Source organism: Rosa chinensis, chromosome 3 (genome assembly GCF_002994745.2).
Source record: "Rosa chinensis cultivar Old Blush chromosome 3, RchiOBHm-V2, whole genome shotgun sequence".
Lineage (NCBI taxonomy): Eukaryota > Viridiplantae > Streptophyta > Magnoliopsida > Rosales > Rosaceae > Rosa > Rosa chinensis.
The window spans coordinates 17,202,726-17,220,380 of NC_037090.1; the positions used below are offsets into that span (position 1 = coordinate 17,202,726).

Sequence of the window (17,655 nt, forward strand, 5' to 3'; positions counted from 1 at the left end):
GCAACATTCTTCTAAAAAATTCGCAACTTTGAGAAGAGAAGTCAAAAGAACTTAATAAAATAAAAGAAGAAGAAGATATTATAATACTAACTTGAAAGTTCTTGGGGATGGTATTGGTAAATATTTATGTCATGGATCCTGTTACGGGGAAGCGGCTGATTCAAGATCTTTCGGTTCAAATAATTTAGAATCAACTCTCCATCAGTAGGGTTGAATCGATAACCAGGTGGAAGAGAGCGAAAATATTCATCGGCACTCATCTCTTGACTGTTTCCCTCCATCGAACTCGATCATTAAGATAGAAAAGCCTAGGCCTTTAATGGGAATATGGTTCTAGTTTGGTTTTTATAAGGAATAAGGAATACTAGCTGTTAAAGATTTGACCAATTGGATAAAAATTATGTATTTGCATAGGTTTAGGTTTCCTAAAATGTCAAAAATTCCTATTTTTCATTTTTGCAGTAGCATTGATGGGCATTAGGGTTAGGGTTAGCGGATATTGCTATAGGGATTAATTATTATTATGTAATGAACAATGAATGTTGTGGCTCCACATCAGCTAATATTCAGTCTACCTTACATAATTTATTAATTAAGCGAAAAAAGCTCTTACAGTATTTGATTAAACTGATCTGTAAAGGGAGTTTATAGTCGAACACTACTACTAGTTGAAATCTGTTTACTACTGTGTGTAAGGAATCTACGGAATATTCTAAGGCAATATTCTTAAGACTGACACAGCTGTCCCAGCTCCAAATCCTAATTAATCGCCTCCTAATTATTACTTATTAGTTAACCTGCGATTAATTAGTGGCCGGAAGACTACTTTTGTTGGAACACTGCTGTACGTAATTAATGCACGTATGTGGTCAACGTAAGTCCTAAGTTATTATCGCTACACCATTCTCAGATGGTTCAAAATCACTAAAAACAATTCTTTAGATCCACATTAACTATTATACAAGAAGGTTCTTAGAACGATATCGTTGTCCATGTACATTAGTATACTAAGTACATGCGTGGTGATGTACGTTCAATAGCATGTTCAACAAATTGTTTTTTGACGTCTTTTGCTTGTGAATCAAAACCTGGGTTTAGACCTTGAGTTGTGCTTTTGCCTTTTTTTTTTTTTTTCAGCTGATCTGTTCAGTTTATTACTATTTTTCTTTTAGTCTAAATGTTCTAACCACTTCAATATAAATATGGTTCAGTAGTGGCCTTTTCATTATATTCTTTCTTTGTTTTCATTCTCTTTTTTGTGTGCAACTCTTTTTACAGTTCAGTAGCTACTTGCTTGCTTTCCCATCTCAAACCACCCGGCCATGCCACTTGCCTTAGACTTTATGTCAATCAGGGGCGGAAGCAGGATTTATAACTTGGGGGGTCTAGAATGAGAAGGGAAAAATAAACCAACACTAAATAAAGTTAATCACTCACGTATATTGCGTAATTAATCTCGTTAAGAAAATAAACCATATATATATATATATATATATATATATATATATATAATGTAGATATATACAAAAAATTAATGTCCTCTTAATACTTAAGGTTCATGAGGCGTCAATTCTTTATATATTTTTAATTTGTTTTCTATATAGATTTAATCTCCGATTCCCCTAATCGAATTCTTTTAAATTTTAGTAAATACTAAGTATTTGAAAAGTATTTTTTGGTAAGTACATAAATATGAGATCTAATTAACGTTTCTATCTCTTGTATTACAATTTACTTTTGAGTTTCTTCTTCATCATACGTTTTTGATTTATGTATTTAATATCTAATTATGACTACATAAGAAGACTGGAGGGAGTCCAATTGGCTAAGATTGTGCAAGTTATATATGATTTCATAGAAATCATTCATTAATTAGCTAATCAGCCTAAATCGTTGGGGGGTCTAAACCCCTGCAGACCGAACCGTGGTTCCACCACTGATGTCAATGAACTTGGAAAGAGAGTCTTCAGATTGTTTCCCCTAAATTCTTCCCCAGAAATTCTCACTTCTCATTGAGACTAATAATGTTCTCTTATTTGCAAATCCTAATTGGTTCACAATTGCACTTCACCATTTTTTTTTTTGGGTGGGGGAAAAGGTTTTATAGGTTGGAAGTGGTAATAGGTTTTAAAAGGGAGGAGAGGTGGCTTATGTTGACAAAATGAAGACAGATAAGATTTCATGGACATATGGACTTGTCTGAACTGTTTTGCTGAAGACTTGGAGACTTGGAGTACAGAATTCCTACAATTATGTATTGGTTCAAGTTACCTAGAAGTGTAAATGGAGAAGCCTTATTGCCAATTAGTGAAAATAAAGATGTTCAAGACGTTGCAATTTATGCCAAGTAATAGGGTCTTAGAACTTTACATTGTTGGGGGTGGTGTGAGAAGAAAGGAGGAGCCAAAGCTAGAGGATGTTGGAATTCTACCTATTAAAGATGTTGATCACCTATAGTACATAGGAAATGTTGTAGAGGACTTAGAAGAAGTGGAACCATTAAAATAAAATGCAGTGGTGTTGGTACATCGATCAAATGGGTCAGAGATTACAAATGGATCGGAAAAGGAATGTCATGCAAATATGGTGAAAACTGAAAAACAAGGGGGTAGGCCTAAAAATAATAAGCTATATATGAGATTTACAAATTGGTTTGTAAATGTGGAAGGTAGAGAAGCAACTGAAGATATGGAATGGGAGTACGTGGTTGTAAATGGTAACAGAGTTAGACCAAATGCAAGAACATGTAAGGTGAAAAAGAAATCAAGGAGATATGACATTAGATTTATGGGGAAAAGAGTTATAATGAAGAAGGTTTGCCGAAGAAAGTGAAGAATCTGACAGTGATGATCCAGATTTTGAAGACGTTATACATAGTGACCGGGAATTTAATGATGAGGATGATGAGGTATTCTCTGAAGAAAATGTTGATGGTGTCCCTGAAAATGTGAATGAGTACAATAACATGGGATTTGCAGGTGATGTATCTGATGGAGAAGGTGAAGATTCTAAGAAGTTTGATAGTGAGACTGATTCTACGTACCTTAAGTGAGGATGATGAAGAAGAGAGAATTCAAAAATGGGAGAGGAAGAGAAGAAGAAGATGTGGTCCAAGTGGAGACAGTTCATGAAAAATTGATATGAAATACCCAGTATTTGAGCTTGGTATGGAATTTTTTAAAGGATAAGCATGCTAAACAATGGAGCAGATCACACTTCAAATAAGATTGTAAGTGTGATGTTTTACTTAACAATCATTGTGAGAGCTGGAGTTCAAAAATTTTGCCTGCTAGGAAGATGCCAATTTTAGGACTTTTGGAAGATTTGAGACTAAATGTCATGATCAGATTGGCAAACAGGAGGTGTGGAGGGCTTAAATGGAAAAGAAAGGTGGGGCTAAGAATTGCAAAATTTTTGAAGAAGAATGCTGACAGAAGCCATGAGTACGCACCGAGAGAGTCTTCAAACAATAGGTTTCAAATTCAAGGAAGAGGATTTTCATGTCAATCAGGTGTTTATAACACACATGATGTAGATCTCAATAAAAGGAATTGTGCAGAAGATGGAATATCAGTTGAGTTCCATGTCCACATGCAATTTGTGCAATTTTTTCAAAGAACTTGATGCCAAATGACTCTGTCGATATGGCCTATTCGCAAAAAAAAAATTACATATGCTTGCATATGGTCCAACCATAAACCCAATTCCTGGTGATGAAGAATGGGAGGTTGTTGACAAGCCAATTCTACCACCACAGTGAGGCCTATTTTACCACTTATTAATTTCTAACTTTAATTTTCAGCTCATTTACATACTGGCTCCTAATTTATTTATACTTATTTGCATATGAGAAACGTTCACCACCTCCTGGAACTGAGAAGTTGTCAAGGGCTTACTATCAAGGAATTACATGTGAACGATATGTCATAAGTAATGGCATAATATATAGCAGAATTTGTGCAAGAAGAGAGGCACAATCACAAACAAGGGTTAGAAAATAATTTCTTTCAAAACTTGATTATCATGATATTCCAAATGAATATTAGTTTAATGACCAAATGAAACTGCAGTAGAAGAGAAGGGGTTTTGCTGTATCCTAACGAGGTATACAAATCCATAATAATATTAAAGAAACATATTCTCAAATCATAATAATAGTTTCTTGTTTAATGTTATTATTAAAATAAAACTAGGGAGACAGATGCAGTGGATTTTCTAAGTGTGGTTGCTTATCTTTTTCAAGTTTGATGGTGAGGCTTGTTTTCTACAACATTTACTTCTGAGGATCTAATATCGCATAATTCTATCTTCATTTAATTAAAAAAATGTCACAGATTGGGACAAACAATTTGGAGGAGATAAACACCTAGCTATACATTCAAATCAAAGTTCAAAAAATGAAGAAGATCGAATGACGGTGGAAACTAGTAATAAAAGGAATTAGAACAAAGAGAGGGAAAGCTAGCTAAAATTTCATGAACTAGATTGATAGAGAGTAAAGTTCCATAATATCTTTAATTTGGTCGTTATTTCTATGCTTCGTTAACACTAGTACGTTGAGCAAGAGGTACTTATGGAGATGAAGACGTTGAGCCAAGAGATGAAGACTTAAGGGTGGGACTTGTTCCCTACATCGTTTGCCTCCGAGGAGCTAATATTGCATAATCCCTTATTCATTAAAAAAAAAAAAAACCATGTACGTATGTGGTAAGTACAGTCAGTACACCATATATATAGTCCCACAAGTAACAATCCATTCCATTTCATTTCGACCAAAATTCTCATTCAATCTCTTTTCAGCTATTTTAAGAATATTTCCAGCAAGGTACAACTTCCAAAACCTGCATAAAATTTGGCAGACGATATCTCCCTATTTGTATGTCATCCTTCCAAAATATTAACATGTCTGATCCTTTATTATCCCTTCTTTATGTTAGAAGACTGGAGCTAAAAACTAATATTGTTAGTTAGTTAGTTGTTAATTCTGTTAATTAGCTATTAGTTGTTAATTAGCTATTAATTGTTAATTAGTTACAGTGCATGATTAGTTAGCTGGAAGCCTCTAGATAGAGTACACGTGGAGCAATTCTGCTAACTCTTGTAGAAGTATATAAGCTGTTCTTGTACCTAACTCTCTCAGATTGATAAAATAGAATCGTATACAAGTTTGCTTTCTCTCTTTTCTCTCCAAACTTTCATGGTATCAAGAGCTCAGGGCGATCGGTGACCTAGATTTTGCTCAAGAAATTCATCAACGATTGAAGTTTCTCAGTTGCTCAATACAGTAGTACATTCGATTCATCAACTTTGTTCAAGAATCTCAGATAAGTTCTTCTTCATCTTCACGAAGAATTAGTTGAAGTGTTTTCATCTCAGTCCATACAATCGAAGCTTTGGTTTTCAGTTTTATACCTGTGATTACTGGAAATTGTAGCAAAGGATATAGAAATCTCTGAATTCTCTGGAAAATTTTAGCTTATTGTTACCATAAACCCTAGATCTACTTCAAATACCTCAAAAATCTTGATCTACATTTTTCGATACTTGATTACTGTGAAAAATCACTATGGCACCAACTCAGAATACTCAGGCTACTACACAAACCACAGTTTATCTCCCAAACATTTTGCTTGATGAATCGAACTATGCTACTTGGCTGTTCAGGCTTGAGTTCTTTCTGAAAGGTCAAAATCTATTTGGATTTGTGGATGGAACTCTGCCTTGTCCTCCATAGTTTGTTACTACATCTGATGGCACTAATGTTGCATCTGCTAATTATATTGCTTGGAAAGCTCAAGATCAGAGTATTGTGAATGTGTTAGGCCAGACTTTGAGTCCTATTGCAATGTCTTGTGCTGTTGGTAGTAGATCTGCTCAAGAAATGTGGAATAATATGAAAATGAAATTTGCTGCTCCTAATAGGCAGAACATTCTGCAATTGAGATCAAATCTTCAAAATCTCAAGAAAGGAGCTGATAACATTGAGACTTACTTGGATAAGATCAAGGCTGCTAGAGATGCACTAGAAACTGTAGGTGTGTTTCTTGAAGATGAAGATGTGGTTGTCACAGTTCTTAGGGGACTTCCATATGAATTTGCAGCAATAAAGACTGTTATTAGAGCACAGTTTGTGAGTTATTCCATGGGAGAACTAATGACCTTACTCAAGGTAGCTGAGATTGACATTGAGAATGAAGGATCATCATCAGTTCTACCACTCACTGCTATGGTGACTCAACAATCTTCTGGTGCTAGCTCATCATCTGCATCTATTCAGAATCAGTCATCACAAGTATCTGCTTCACCTACACTCACCACACCACCTGGTTTTGCTCCTCTAGCTATTCCTGCTTCTGTGTCACCTCAGGCTGCATATGAGCCAATCCCAGCTATTCCTTATGGCTTTAATTCAATTATGACTTCAGAGAATGTTTTTACCATGACAGGATTCCACTACAACAGGAACCATTTTTTCTGACGACTAAATTCGATCGGAAAAAGCAGTTTTAGGTCGGAAATACTTATTTCCAACCAAAAAATTTCGTCGGTGGTGGTCAGGAATATTCTCGTCATAAATGCTGTATTACCGACCAGTCGTCGGAATAACAAGCATTTTTGACCGAATTTTGCCGTCGTTGGTGGTCAGAAAGATTATTTTTTCTGTCGAAATATTCGGTCAAAAATATTTTAATGTCGTCAAAAATACATTATGTAAATGACGACATCATGTTTCCCACTACATATTTCTGACGACTTACTTCGTCATAATAATTATTTATGACTAAACATATTTTATTATTATTGACCAAAACGTTTGTCAAAACTAATCATTTTTGCCCACTTTTGGTTGTCAGTTTATTTTTTATTTTTTATTTTTCCATCCCACTACCAAAAATATTTTTTTGAAGCATTCTTCTTGAATAAAAATATATATTAAAAAAATAAATACTTGAAGATTACAAAATAAAGAAGATTAAGCCATATTTTATTTGAAACAAGATATTCATCATCAAGTCTTACAAAACAGGAAAAGTTATAACAACCATAAGCGTAAAACTAGTAGGGAATTAAAAATAGAACATAAACATATAGTACTTATTTAACATTAGCAAATAGCAACAAAGTAGTATTTCTTGCAGCTATCATTTGTCCTCATGATTTGCATCTGAACTCTTTGTGGTATTTCCCTAAAAAATAAGCAAACAGAAATAATATGAATTAATGGTTAAATAAATGACAAAGTAATTGAATAAAAAAAAACAACACAATAAAAAAATAAATAAAAAATACTGGACATCAGCAACACAATAAGAAGAAAGCAGCAACTAAGATATCTAAGTGTCTTTACTTACAAATATTGCATATCTATACCAATATAGAATATGGTTTCGTTAAAAGAAAACAAAACAAAACAGAAAGGAGAATGAACTTAATCAGTCACTTAATCTAACAAAACAAAAAGATTAATCTAAAGGGCAATAGCTATTGTTAAACAGTTGTATTAGCCGTAATGTCATTTCCATTTGTATGACGTATCAGCTCTTTAAAGCCCCACCTGTTTAGAATAAAGCAGCAACATAAAGCTTTGATCGAACTTGATATCGATCAAGTTTCCAACACGTTCAACACTCTTTTAGCTACTGACAGTGGGATCAAAATGATTCTTCTTTTCCTTTTTTTATTTGTTTCTTTCTACATGCATTTGTAATGTGTTAGAATAATGACTGTAAATAAGAAAACCTTTCAGAAACTGAAATTCGATCCCAAAGACCCGAAACTGAAAACAGATCAAGGAAGAAGAACAGGAAGGGAATTAAGGTTATGGCATTGCTGAAACGATGTGGAACAAAGCGAAAACTACATGCTGATGATAAAGGTGCGTCAGAATCTGAAAGTGATGTCTTAGAAAGCCTCTCTGACATTGACGATGCCGAGATTGCTCCATACCTTAACAACAAGAAGGAGACATTCTATAAAAGCATCATTTGGAAAGCGATGAACAAAGATTCTGCTAAGGGAAAGGGCAGAAAACGAGCATGAAAACCCCAGAAAGCTGCTCCTCCAAACAAAGCAGTCAAAATTTCTACTGAGATGGATGATAGAAAGAGGCCAAGTTCAAAAATCAACTATGAGGCCTTGAAGAAATTAAATGAAGAGGATGGTAACCATGCACCTGACTTTGAAGAAGGCAGACATGGTGATATGCAGCACTCAAATGACAAATTTGATAGGGAAGCACAAAGTTTTGGAGGCAGTTATGATGATGATTTGGATAATGAACATGCATATATTGAAGATGCTAAAGGCAAACAAGAAAACCTTTCTCAAACTCAAAGTATCTCAAAGTTTAGACCAAGAATCTATCTTCGAAGTTACATCTAAGCAACTCTAAAAACTACCCAAGAAGAAAATATAATAATAACCAGCAGTGCTTAATTAACTCATGTCACATGGTAAAAAGTTAGAATTTGGAGTGCAAATGAGAAGAAAATTACCGTAGAGGGTGCTTCTGTTGCGCATTCAGAATCACTTGAGTTTTTTGATAGCAAAGTCATAACCACTTGCTTCAAATCTTCCAGTTGGTTGGTAAGAGTTGTAACTTTCTCGTTCACTTGTTCAAATTCTTTCTCACGCGCCAAGCACGTACGCTTATTGCAAGTGTGGCTAGAAGAGTCCACATATTCTCTTCATCTTCAGGTGGTATCATGCCATCACCTAAGCCACGAATTCTGCCGTGACTCGGCCCTCCAATCACAGCTTTATATATGCCCCATTCATCTACTTCTTCACCTTCTTCACCGAATGCCTCTTCAATCCTGTTTTGAGTATGCATAGTTTCCTTGAACAAAATTATAAGCAAACATTACTACCAACTGTTACTATTGAATATACTTTTTTCTACTTCTACATACTTGAGGAATTAACATATAGACAAAAACCCACACCTTAATATGGGCACCAGTTGATTGATGTGAAAAAGATAAATTTCATAGTGCAATATGCCCAAACAAGTATGAGGGGCTCAAAGAAAACAAGTTTTAATTGTAATATTCAAAACCAGAACATTATAAAACAGAAACAAGTGAGCAAGAGCTTACGGCCTGTAGGTGACCATGGGTTGGGAAGTGGGTCAGTATTTGGACAACCTCACGACAAGCAAACACATAAGCCAACTAAGATGTAAATACATACATAAAGATCTTTAGCTTTCTCACTAATCCAATGTTCCGCCTCTTCATTCTTGGCCTTAGAGACATGAAACCTTTTGAAGCATTCAATTGGACTAGGTTCAAATCCAGTCTTATCAATCTGTGTAAACTAAACAAAATCCAAATCAACATAATAACAATCAGTCCATTTTTGCATATTATCAGTTTGCACTTTGCAGCAAGTATGTTTCTTGATTTTAAATTACTTTTCATCTGATATATAGTATCAATTCTCAATTAATCAATGTAACAACAGTAAAACGATTAACATGCAGCATAAACCTTTTGAAGCATTCAATCGGTAAGAGACGTTTAATTAAATCAATCAATAAGAGATGTTTAATTCAATCAGTTTGCACATTAAACCTTTTGAAGGTGTACTCACCAAGAAACTTACATACTCACCAAGAATCACTATGCTTAATTAAAGCAACATTATAGAAGACTACAAATAGATAATACCTTTTTCGAAAGATTTTGGAATCCATTCCATATCCTTTTTCACCTTTGGCTTTCCCTCTACCTTTTTTTGGAGAATGACCAGACATGCAGACACTATTGACAACAATAAGGAATTAACAAACGGAGATAACAATTTGTTATGTATAAGTTTTTACACCATGCCTTGTTCTTCTGATAGTGAAGCCTCAGAACCTATCTCTTCCATGTCTTGTGTTTCGTTGTGAGTCGATGACCCGTTGTGACGGTTTTGGTTTGAAGGGAGACCAGATGACTCAGGACGTGAGAAGCTTGATGCCCTTTTGAGTCTTTGCTTTGCCATAACTGCAACGATTAATACCAGTGAAAATCAATGATAGACGCAAACAGAAAACCTGCAGATGAAGAAGATTGAAGGAAGGCAAAGAGAAAACCTGCAGCGTTCTTCTTCTTTTTTTTCTTCCTCTAAACGCGATAAGGATTGATTGACAAAATTGAAAGGATAACTGGAAGAGTCGTGGGAGTTTCCACTAATTTTGGGGAGATATAGCGGGAGTGAAAAATTGTAAGGAGGCGGCAAAAATTATAATTTCACCCGCCAAAAGTTTTTAGTTTTGGATCACTTATCTGGTTCTGAATGCTTTTGATTCGTGGTTCTGACTTCTGAATGCTGTTTTCGATATCGACCATTAAAAAACTATATATTATGTGTTACGTAGAGAAACGATATTCACCATTAAAAAACTATATATTATGGTTTTTGTAGAGAAAAGATATAGTGGACACGTCCAATAAAAAAATTAATTATTGACCATTAAAAAACTATGTATTATGGTTTATGTAGAGAAAAGAAATGGAGGACACGTCCAACAAAATAAAAAAAAAAAATTAGTAACATAACGAGATTTCTTATCTAGAAGGATATATTCTGTTAAGGTGGAGATATCTAGTCAAGGAAGAAATATCTTGTTGAGGTGGAAATAACTAGTTGAGGTGGAAATATCCGGCCTAGGAGAGAATATTTAGTCGAAGTGGAAATATCCAATTGAGGCCGAAATATCTAGTCGAGGAGAAAATAACTTGTTGAGGAGATATTTGGTCAAGAAAAAATCCGAGTGAGGTACAATTCCTTTGAGATACAATCTATTTGAGACACAATCCTTTGAAAAAAGAATTCTCACGAGGCGAATCCGAATGAGGCAGAATCGAATGTGTGTGTGTTTTCGTCATCATTTCGGTCTCATTCCACATGGTCAACCCTAAATTCTAAATACTCATCAAGCTAAAACGCCGATAACCACTCCCTCGCAACTCCTTTTCTCGATCTATTAGCACTAACACTCCTGCGCGGACGAGGTGCATCAACTCATGTAAAAAATTCAGGACTTTTATCTTCCCTTGATTCGTCTCCCCTTAGAAAAGCATAAACGTACATTGGGTTGACCCTTTTGACCAACATGAAAACGAAGGCCGACTGGATTAGTTTTTTTACACGGTACCTATTAATAAGTGTTAAGTACATGGGTAATACCAAATCTATCGATTTCCAATTTGTATTATATGGATCATACAAAATCTTTATATGCCTATTATTGTTGTATAGCATGTTTATTGGTTGTACAAAAAAAAAAATACTTCTCAAGACGAACAAGGTGAAAGAAATAAAATTTGAAAAATTCAACTGATGGATGTGATCAGGGCGCGGAAATATATATGGCTATTGAGGTGTTACTTGTCCGGGAGAAAGAGTTTTACCAGCTTGGTTTTATCCCAGAAAAGACCCTCATTACCCTATTGATCTCACCGCTGATGATCCTGAAGTAAAGCCTCATGTTTCACATACTCAAATAAAGATTGAAAAACCTAAGGTCGGCCCATCTTGTCCAAAATCTACCATTGCTATTGAGGACTCATCTGATTCATTTGACGAAAATTAAGAAAGTTGTTGCTATTTTATAATAAGGATATATTCTATTTTATTTATTGTCATATAGTAATAATTATTTGTAAAACTGGGTCGTTTTTGTGTACCTACATTTGCTTCCATGCTAGTGATGCACAAATATTTTTTTTATTTGCTTATTTATATTATGTTAACATCAAGACGCTCACTATGAGTTTTACAATTTATTAAAGAATTCATTTGAAATATTGGGCGTATGCTATATCATAAACTAATCTCACTATTTTCGACGGTGAGCGTTTTGGTCGGAAATATTACATATATTTTCCGACGACAAAAGGTCTCGTCGGAAAATGATCTATTATTTTCCGACGATCTCTAGTGTGGTCGGAAAAGTAATTAGCAGGAAGTCTTCCCGCCATATAATGATTATTTCCAACCAAAATATATACTTTTTTCGAGAGATTAATAGCCATCGGAAATAATGGCCATCAGAAAGGTGTATTTCCGACGGACAATTTTTTTTTGTCGGAAAAAATTATATTTCCGACCAAAAATAGTATCCGTCGGAAAGACGTGGTCAGAAAAGACCATTTCTCTTGTAGTGTTCTATGCAGGAAGGGGGCAGAATCGCTTTGGAAATGGTAATGGAAACAGGCCATATAACTTTGGTGGCAGAACAAATGGCAATTTTAACAACTTTGGAGGAAATGGCTTCAATTCAAATAACAATACTGCAGGAAATGGTCTCAATGGTGGTTTCCAAGCATTTAACAATGCTGGCAGTCAAAATGGAAACAGTTCCTGAATCATAAATGGCAATAATTCTCTGCAATGCCAACTGTGTGGGAAGAATGGTCATGAGGCCAAGACTTGTAGGTCTCTGCAGAACTTTCAGCAGGGTAACATCTTCTCAAACAATGGAGGTTGTCAATATTGTGGAAAGATGAATCACACTGCAGATAGATGCTATTATCTTATTGGCTTCCCTGGACAACAAAATCAACTACTGAGTCCTGTTGCTTCAAATAACACATCTTCTGGGAATGCAATGTTTGCAGCTTCAACTTCTGGACCTCAATTTTGGCTTGCAGATTCTGGAGCATCCAACCACATGACATCTGAAGTGCAACTTCTCAATAATGTTGCTCCATATACTGCCTCAGACACTGTTCAGATTGGAAATGGTAACAAACTTAGTATTACTCATGTTGGTAAAGCTATACTTGGACTACTTAAACTTATTGATGTCTTATTAATTCCTGAACTTGCTACTCATCTACTTTCCATATATCAGCTATGCAAACAGAACAATTGTTCTGTTTGGTTTGATGAATTCATGTGTGTGATACAGGACAAGGTGTGGGGCAAAATACTGTACAAAGGACTGAGTAAAGAAGGGTTGTACCCCATTCCCTTTGATTTGCCTAAGAGACTCCAGCAGCATTCAACAGTTTCAAGTCAATCATCAATAGAGAAAACACATTCTGCATATCTTGGGAAGCATGTGAAGTGTTCTCTTTAGCATCAGAGGTTTGGACACCCTTCAAATGAAATAGTAAAGCAGATGTTGAATAAATGTAATCTTAACAGTACTTCTCTAGACCTTGAAACCACAACAACTTGTGAAGCCTGTCTTTTAGGAAAATTTCACAAATTACCTTTCTCTAGTTCAACTTCTAGGTGTCAATTGCCTTTTGAACTGATACATTGAGATGTTTGGGGGCCATCTCCCTACTTGTCTCTAGATGGTTTCAAGTATTATGTACTGTTCATAGATGATTGTACAAGGTACACTTGGATGTTTCTAATGAAAAATAAAAGTGAAGTTTTCACTCATTTTGCCTCTTTGTGTGCTTTTGTTTCAAATCAATTCTCAACTACAATTAAAGCACTTAGAACAGATGGAGGAGGTGAGTATCTGAATAATAGATTCAAAGAGTTTCTGAGCTCAAAAGGAATAATGCATCAAGTGTCCTGTCCATATATCCAGAGCAGAATGGCATAGCTGAAAGAAAGAACAGACATGTTAGAGAAACAGCTGTGACTTTACTGCAAAATGCTTTTACTTCCTTCAGAGTTTTGGTATCATGCCTGTGCTTTATCAGTATATCTTATCAATAGAATGCCAACACCAATACTTGACCAATTGGTTCCATTTGAAAAATTATATAACACCAGTCCATCACTCGATATTCTTAAGGTGTTTGGGTGTGCTTCCTATCCATTAATGACTGCATATAAGTCCAATAAGCTACAACCAAAGACTGTTAAGTGTCTTTTCATAGGATTTGCTACTGGTTATAAGGGATATATATGTTACAATCCAGTTTCCAAGAAATATATTGTCTCAAGGCATGTTATCTTTGAAGAAGATTCTTTCCCATTGTTGAGACACAAATTACTTACGCAATTGTGCCCCATAATTATGAAAATTGATTTGTCTTCCATGCTATTTTACTTTTTTTAATCCATTTCCTTTTATTTGTAGGAAACCTTGCATTGAGAATAAAATGACTATTTGAGGCTTGAAATGTGGAGATTTGAAGCTAGGAGAAGAAGACACGGAGATTGGAAGAAAATTGCAAATCGACTTTTCCGGCGATTTTTCCGGCGACTTTTCCGGAAAAATTTTCCGGCGAGCCGCCACTCATGGAGGGTCTTTTCTCCAGCAAAGGAGGACCATGGTGATGAGAATCTCCCATCACTTAAAATTCAAATATCTCCCTACACCTTGTCCTTTTATCACCTTGCCAATTTGGGACCATTTGGGGGACAATGGTGTAAGAGCATCTCTTGCACACTTGGGGACCAAAGATGACACACCTAGTTGATCAAAAAGAGGCCAAAGACCAATTATTCAGAATGCTGGACTCCATTCAATCATCTTCATCCTATCCAAGATCCATTTTTCTCTCTAGAGAAGACACCACCATTTCCACCACAAAAACCACCATCTCCACCTCTAAAACCTCCATTTTCACCACTACAACCTTCATTTCCTCCACCATTCAACACCACAACTCATCTTAGAGATCTCAAATTTCACTATTCTTACCAATTTCAAGAGCTTGGAGCAAGGAGAAGGAGGTGACTACCACCACATCATGTTCTTGGAGACCCATCTCCACCACCTCTTCCGGCATCATCAATAGTCACCCTTTACTCTCTATCTCTTTATGTATTTGATGTTTAATAGAATGTTGAAGCTTGTGTATCTAGCTATGTGTGAGTAGTGAACTAGTTGGGGCTAGGGTTGAAAGCCCTAGCCAAACTTGCTTGGATTGATGCTTTTGTTTATAAATTGATGCAAATTCATGTTGTCATTCTCACATGCTAAGTCAATAGTTGAATGCATTACTTAGACCTAATCAATTTGAGTTATGTGTTTGCCATGACATGAAGTTTTTTTTCTAGAGATTGATTACCTCTAGGCAAAAAGGGAGCATGAAAGCACACCATGTGTGCATGTGAGGGTAGTGAGCTAAAATCACCTAGAGATATGATTGGTTTGCTTGCTTGGTTACCTAAACTCTAAGCTTTATGCATTTAGGGGCAAATGATTGAGACCTATCCGGTAATTGACTTTGTTTCTAGGTAGTTAGCTCTAGACTTATCCGGTTAGAGTTAATAAAATGAAAGGGGTTTAAGCCTTAGTAGTCATATCCGGATGCTAAGAGGGTAGTTGGACAATTAGCTTTGCATCATTCATATTCAATTGCTTTAATGCTTGCAAGGGAGGCAAAAGGTGAAACCCGATGCCTTAATTCCCATCCATTTGATAACAACTTTATTTGTTTAGGTTAGTTTATATTACTTGCTTTCATTGTTTCAATTTGAATAGAAACCAATCTCAAAATCAAAATCAAATCTCTACACACCATCTTGCACATACTCACCATGAACTTTGGTTCACTTGTGAGCCCTTGTTTGTGATTGTACATTTGCATATTCTTCTAGTTTTTCCTTAGGTTTTCCTTAGCTAGGAAAGGATTTACCAATCCTCGTGGGTTCGTCATCCTTACTTAATCCCCTATTCTATAACTTGTACCTCTTGCACTTGAGGGTAGCTTTAATGCTAACACCCATATGCAAGACAGTCCACTTCTCCACCAAGCAATCTACAGTCAAGGACAATTCCAGCTGCAACAATGCAACCTTGCTCACAATCTCTCAATATTACTCAGTCCACAACTCAAACAGTATTGCCCTCACCTGTTCAACACACAAGTCCTCAGTTCACTGCCACAAGATCTTCTTCAGGTCAGTCCATTTCTTCTGCTACAAGCTTACATCAGTTGTTTCCTAATGAAAATCACAATGTTTCTGCAATCAGCCCTGCATCCCAGTCAGACACTCTATCCTTGACCAATCAGTCACAAGATATTACTGTTTCTCCAAATCATTCTTTAGATATCATAGACACACACACACTGATACACTTTGGTGAAGAAAATGGAACTGTGTCTGTTAATACTCAGCCTGGAAATGGTCTTTCTATTGTCTTAGATTGTGCACCTGATAGACCTACACATCACATTTCTACTTCTAATATTTTGCATCCCATTGCTGGTTTGGAAACATCTATTATTAATGATCATTCCATGCTCACTCGAAGTAAGAGAGGTATTGTGAAGCAGAAAACCTGTTGTCTGTCAATCTTGACCAAAACAGCTGCTAACTCTGATCAAACTGAGACTAAAAATTACAAGTCAGCCTTACACATTCCAGTTTGGCATCAAGCCATGCAAGAAGAATATGATGCTCTTATGCATCAGAATACCTGGACCTTGACTCCTCTTCCACCTGATAAAATCTTGTCTCTTGCAAATGGATTTTTAAAATCAAAAGAAATGCCCATGGTACTGTGTCAAGACATAAAGCCAGACTGGTTGCAAGGGGGTTTAGCCAAGAATATGGGGTTGATTATGAAGAAACATTTTCTCTTGTTGTGAGACACACTACTGTTCGACTCATTCTTGGATTAGCTGCATATTATGGTTGGAAATTGCATCAAATGGATGTCAAGAATGCTTTTTTGCATGGAGAATTACATGAGGAGGTCTATATGAAGCAGCCTGGAGGATTTGAACATCCTGAGTATCCCAATCATGTGTGCAAACTGCTCAAATCTCTATATGGCTTAAAGCAGGCTCCTAGAGCTTGGAATGATAAGTTCACTGCTTTTCTTCCTGCCCTAGGCTTCACATCTTCTTATGCAGACCCTTCTCTTTTTGTTAAGATTACTGGTTCATCCAAAGTCTACCTACTTCTGTATGTGGATGATATCATTATCACTGGAAATAGTGAAGCTCTAATTGCGGAGGTCAAGACACAGTTACAAACTGAGTTTGAAATGAAGGATTTGGGTGATCTGCATTATTTCTTGGGTCTGGAGATCAAGTATGTCACAAATGGTCTATTTGTTTCTCGGTATAAATATGCCAAGGATCTGTTACCCAAAGCTGGTCTAAATGATTGTCACACTCATCTTACTCCATGTCAATCTGGTGTTAAGCTACTGAAAGATGTTGGCACTCCTCTCTCTTCTCAGGATATTGCTCACTTTAGAAGTTTAGTTGGCTGCCTGCAATATCTTACTTTCACTAGACCAGATATAGCTTATAGTGTTAATAGCATCTGCCAATTCCTCCAGGCACCAACTGAGGATCATCTTCATGCAGCCAAACGTGTACTTAGATATATTAGGGGCACTTTGGATCATGGCATTGTCTTTAGGAGGGGTGTTAGTCCAGGGATTCCATTGACACTGCAAGCACATGGTGATGTTGATCCCCTTGTAAATCTTCAAGCCTATAGTGATGCAGACTGGGCTGGAGATCCTAATGACCGCAAGTTTACCACAGGGTCTGTTATTTTACTCAACCAATTCTCCATTTCTTGGTATAGTAAAAAGCAAGCTGCTGTATCCAGATCATCAACTGAGGCAGAATATCGAAGTATGGCACATACTACTTCTGAGCTCCAGTGGCTTATACACTTGCTTCAAGATCTGCATATTAAACTTAGTCCGTACCTACTCTCCATTGTGATAATATTTCAGCACTAGCCCTTGCTACTAATCTTGTTCATCACTCCAAATTG

General features: G+C 36.1%; 1 protein-coding gene and 1 long non-coding RNA gene across 3 annotated transcripts; one reads left to right on the top strand and one right to left on the bottom strand.

Annotated features, from left to right (window-relative positions):
- Nucleotides 1–6,964: 6,964 nt before the first annotated feature.
- Nucleotides 6,965–10,332, bottom strand: LOC112192043. Of its 2 annotated transcripts, none has more exons than XR_005808060.1 (4): nucleotides 10,082–10,332; nucleotides 9,672–9,992; nucleotides 8,496–9,309; nucleotides 6,965–7,187 (listed from the first exon to the last, which is right to left on the bottom strand). It is a non-coding gene; the product is annotated as an uncharacterized LOC112192043 (long non-coding RNA). The 2 variants fall into 2 exon arrangements; XR_005808059.1 differs by having other exon boundaries at nucleotides 8,496–9,318.
- Nucleotides 10,333–16,567: 6,235 nt separating this feature from the next.
- On the top strand, nucleotides 16,568–17,620 carry LOC112194200 (uncharacterized mitochondrial protein AtMg00810-like). The gene has a single exon (XM_024334444.1). It carries the CDS (start codon nucleotides 16,568–16,570, stop codon nucleotides 17,618–17,620), a length of 1,053 nt encoding a protein of 350 aa, XP_024190212.1.
- The last annotated feature ends 35 nt before the right edge of the window (nucleotides 17,621–17,655 follow it).